Source organism: Cupressus sempervirens, chromosome 10 (genome assembly GCF_028749045.1).
Source record: "Cupressus sempervirens isolate cs-2001-9-10 chromosome 10, ASM2874904v1, whole genome shotgun sequence".
In the NCBI taxonomy this organism is placed as follows: Eukaryota; Viridiplantae; Streptophyta; class Pinopsida; order Cupressales; family Cupressaceae; genus Cupressus; species Cupressus sempervirens.
Genome location: NC_143127.1, coordinates 887,197,980 through 887,202,412, shown reverse-complemented (window position 1 = coordinate 887,202,412; position 4,433 = coordinate 887,197,980). Strand labels below are relative to the sequence as shown.

The 4,433-nt window shown below is 35.8% G+C and overlaps 1 protein-coding gene across 1 annotated transcript; it reads right to left on the bottom strand.

Moving 5' to 3' along the window:
- Window positions 1–629: 629 nt before the first annotated feature.
- Window positions 630–3,387, bottom strand: LOC149536835 (uncharacterized). Its single transcript, XM_089805291.1, has 2 exons — window positions 3,176–3,387; window positions 630–3,035 (listed from the first exon to the last, which is right to left on the bottom strand). Exon 2 carries the CDS (start codon window positions 2,893–2,895, stop codon window positions 901–903), a length of 1,995 nt encoding a protein of 664 aa, XP_089661417.1. The 5' UTR covers window positions 2,896–3,035; window positions 3,176–3,387; the 3' UTR covers window positions 630–900.
- Window positions 3,388–4,433: the final 1,046 nt, after the last annotated feature.

The following is a 4,433-nucleotide window of genomic DNA, read 5'->3' as shown; positions in this document are numbered from 1 at the left end:
TTAAAAATGTAACCAGGAGACAGTCTGTGCAAAGGTTTTAAATAGCTCACAAGAGCACAATTTGGAGAATGGTCTAAAATTAATGCTAATTGATCACTTAAATAACAATTTCGCAGGCTAAAGACATTATTAGACAAGGCCAAAAGACACTGTTAAAAATTAATGAATTCAGTAGCAGGGCAAAGCATGAGCGCAGAGAAAATAATACATATATGAATGGTTTAACAAATCATAATTGCTTTTGCTTCTTTAAAGAATGGAGCTGTTTTGATTTCGTATGCTGTTTTTAGGCACTGGTTAAAGCTCCTTACAAAATGTACTAGACACAAAAAAAGAAGTTCAGATTAGCAATTTTTTTTCAATTTTCTAATAAATTTACAGCAAGCCGATTCAGAACATGTCGAACAAATGTTGGAATTTCAAAAAAAAAAGTGTTTTCTATTTTGTCGAATCTAATCAAAAGTACCTTTTGTATAGAGCATAGCCACATCAATCAACGATGTCAGCACTTTTGATCCATGTTAACGATTTCCTTCTTGTTTTCTTGCTGTCTTTTAAGTACTAATTAGTTCTTGTTGACTAACTGCAGTTAGTCTTGTTAATTTTATTGCAATTTATTCTGCCTTGCATTGTGTTTGAGGCCCTTCCTCCTTTATTATAACCAAAACAAATCAAAACATTCTGTACAAGATATAAACTAAACTAAAATAACCAACCTTTCTACTAGTATGATGAGATATGGCGAGGCAGCCTCCATCAAGAATGAAAAGATACCATGAAGGATATAGAAAATGCTCTCCCCGCGCTTCTATTCATTATATTTTAAGACATGGGCCAAAACCACCCTCGCTAACTACAAATTTAAGTCTTCAATAATGGGGTGCAGTGGGGCAGAACTCTTCAACAATGGGGAGATATTCTGAAGGGTGTTGAAAAGGCCTTTCTTGTACTGTTATCCATTATATCTTCACCTGGGTACCCAGGCAACAAACTCCACTCCACGGAACTCAAATTAAACCTCAACTGGTTCTTGCTGCCTCTTAGCATAAACCAAATTCCATCCCTGCCATCCGATGCAACTAAAAAATCTGTACCATCCGATGACTCCACAGCAGCTTCCAACAAATCCTGGGGAGACCCAGAAATGAGAGACCAAATCTTAGAATTTGACCTTAAATCCAACTCCCAGACTCCCACCAAACTGTGCTTTATAACAGGCAAACGGCCAAAGAAGGACTTGGGGTTTCGTAATCTCCCCACCAAAATGATCTTCTCACCACACACCACTAAGGAAGGCAGTGTAGCATGAGGGTTCTCATCAGAGTCAAGATAATCAATCAGCCGAGGCAGCTCTCCATCCATATCTAGGTATTTGAATTCTGTACTTTGAATGTCACAACAACCCACATGAACGCCATATGTACTTGTGCAGTATATCAGCCCTTCATGTAAGGTACTCCTCCAGGGGTGTGCAGTTGTTCTCCACCAGTGGTGTTCGGTGATTGTCCAGGGTCTTGCCTCACTAGCATGACCAGTTGTCCACATGTTCGTACTGGAATTGTATATAAGAAGGCGTACTTTTGATGGCTCTCCAATGTTGCTTGAAATTACAATGACATTAAAATTGTTTGAAATAAGGTCAGCGATCAGCTCAAAAGCCATTTCAGCATGCCACTCCTGGTGGAAGGGAAAATCGGGCAAAATCGTGTATTGTTTAGTTAAAGGGTTTAGTACAACAGGATTAGAAATCTCCCCACAATTCCAGTCCACAAAGAGGAACAATCCACCGCCCACTGCACACAGTTGGACAAGAGACGGTGGGGTGAATTGGCAGATACTATGTTTTCTCCACTGTAAAGGTAAGGGAATTCGGAACCAACGGTTTAGAGAGGGGCTGAAGAGGATAATACCATGGGAGCCCTGGGTTGTGTTCTGCATCACAAGATAGTTTGAATTCACAGAGTTGCAAAGAGACCAGAAAGATGGAGACGCACATATTGCATTTTTCCATGCCTTCGATACGCATTTCGTCCTCATCAAAGAGGGCAGAGGAAGCCTTGCTAGAATTTGCTCGATTAAAAGACAATCCATATAGGCTGTAGAAGAATTGCTAATTTTTCCTCTAGAATTTAGCTCTTTCTGTGCTAACCATGGCTGATTATGGGTCTGCGACATTATCCCATAACGTTTGTGAGGAGATGCTATTAAAGAAGAAAAAGGAAGGCCCGTACAGTGGTTACCTACTACCAGGCGCCATCCACGGTTGAATTCTCTAGCGCCATCAGGTGATAAGAATCTTCTGGGATGTAAGAGAAAATGGAAAGACTGTCGGTCATCTGCAAAGCGGAAGATATTTTCAATCTTCAGCATCTCCAACTCCTTAGCACTTGGAAAAATTAGATTTATATTCCTATACCTGATCTTATCCACCAACTCCTTAGCACTCGGAAAAAATAGATTTATATTCCTGTGCCTGATATTATCCACCAATTGCCATAAACCAAAAAAGAAAGGGCTATATTCAATTAAGAATTGGGGAAGCTTCACCAAAATCCTCCAAACAACTTTAAAGGCATTCTTGAACCTATCCAACATACCACCTAACTGAAAACTGCTTTCCGCTCCTACTTCAGGCAAATTACAAGTAAATTTCTCTGATAAATCATCTGTTTCATAATTCCCCACGAAACCCTCTGATACATTATCAGATTCATAATTCCGAATAAAGCCCCTTGATGCATTCTCAAATTCAATATTATGATGATCTGCAACCATGCCTATAGCTTCTACTTCGGCGGCACCGCAATAAATATGCAGGCCAAGCAGAAGTAAAATAAGCACAACGACAGATACGCTAACCCTAACCGTAGGCAACAAGAATCCAATTCCTCCCATATTTACTTCACTTAAACACTAATACTAAATCCAAGGCACTGACCTTTCTATTGGAAAACAGAAAAGACGAAATCGCTAAAACACAACCGAGTGGAATGAAACCCTTGCTCCCGCTTAAAATTTTCCAGCAATCATGTAGACTGCGCAGATTAAAAAGAGCACGATACTCACAAACTAAAGAGAAACGTAATTGCTGAATGTAAGATGTTTAAATGATCTAACCGTCTGCAGATTTCTTACGGTCAAATTCAGAATATAGAAAAGTTATGTGCAAAATCACCTCGAAATTACGAAGAAAATTCCAAGGAATTGCTTGCATGAGTTTCCAAGATTTGCTTTTTACTCTAACACGGACTTCCAAGCATATATAGATGACATGCAATCAGAGGATAATTAGGGCACCTCATTCTGTTTAGACGACAATTTTGAAGTGAAGCAGGCCTGAGCAGAAATTCCCGGTTTAAAAAACTCCAAAAATTATGTAATTGTCATTGAAAATATCATGCATTTGGGATCATGTTCTCAATTTCTGATAGATTGATAACGATACACGAGGGAATATTGGATTCAAAATTAAAGGCAGATTAGGTAGCATAGGTTTGACTATTTGTTCTGTGCTTCTCTTCAATTTTATTTATTTAAAAAATATTAGTGTTGTAATAAGGTGTGCTTTTTTGTGTTTTTTTGGATGAATATCAAATTTAAATTTTAAATTTTAAAATTTTAAATGACAAATTAATTAATCTTATAAATTTAATAATTTATTCCTATCATGTTAAGTGGTTAGTTTTGAGTGTGTGAATTTCCTTCACATTTAGGATAGTACTTCATGATTTTTTTGAGAAATGAAAGAATCAAGGATATGGGGAAAAAGAACTACATTATCAACGATATAAACTATGTATACTAATATAGACTATAGTACTATGTTTAAAACTTTTTTGATTTCAGGTATTTGTAAAACATGGCTTTTTGATGCTTTGTTGGAACATTAGATTTCAGGTCCTTGTAAAACCTGGTGATCCGATTATAGAAATGATATGTATGAAATGTACATTGTGCTTATTTTTATGTAATAAATTAATCATATCTCACAAATTTAACAATCTATTCGAGTCTTTGATTTTGAGAGTAATTTCATATAGAACTTCATGATCTTTCATCTACAAGGAAGAGAAGAGAAGGATCTTAGAACTGTAAGCATCTACCTAATTTTAATTAGTTATTAAACTAAACAGCTTTAACCAATCACAATTTACTACTTTTGAATGTATTATATCATTACAAAATAGTTAACTTTTTCAATTTGTAAAATTATTTATTGTGCATTCTATGACTAAATCTATTAAACAATTTATTTATCTTAAATATGATTGGTTCAATTCATTTTGTGTTGTCCTTTATATCACAATTTTTTGTAAGTAACCTCTTAATTCCTTTTAATCATATGCAATATTTATTTGTCATTTCTTTGAACAATTAAATTCATATAAAATAAACATAAACCTAAATCTATTGCTTAAAATTGAGTTAATTTC

Bases quoted from the DNA above. Each gene is read 5' to 3' on its own strand.
- LOC149536835 (XM_089805291.1), bottom strand. From the start codon at position 2,895: ATGGGAGGAATTGGATTCTTGTTGCCTACGGTTAGGGTTAGCGTATCT.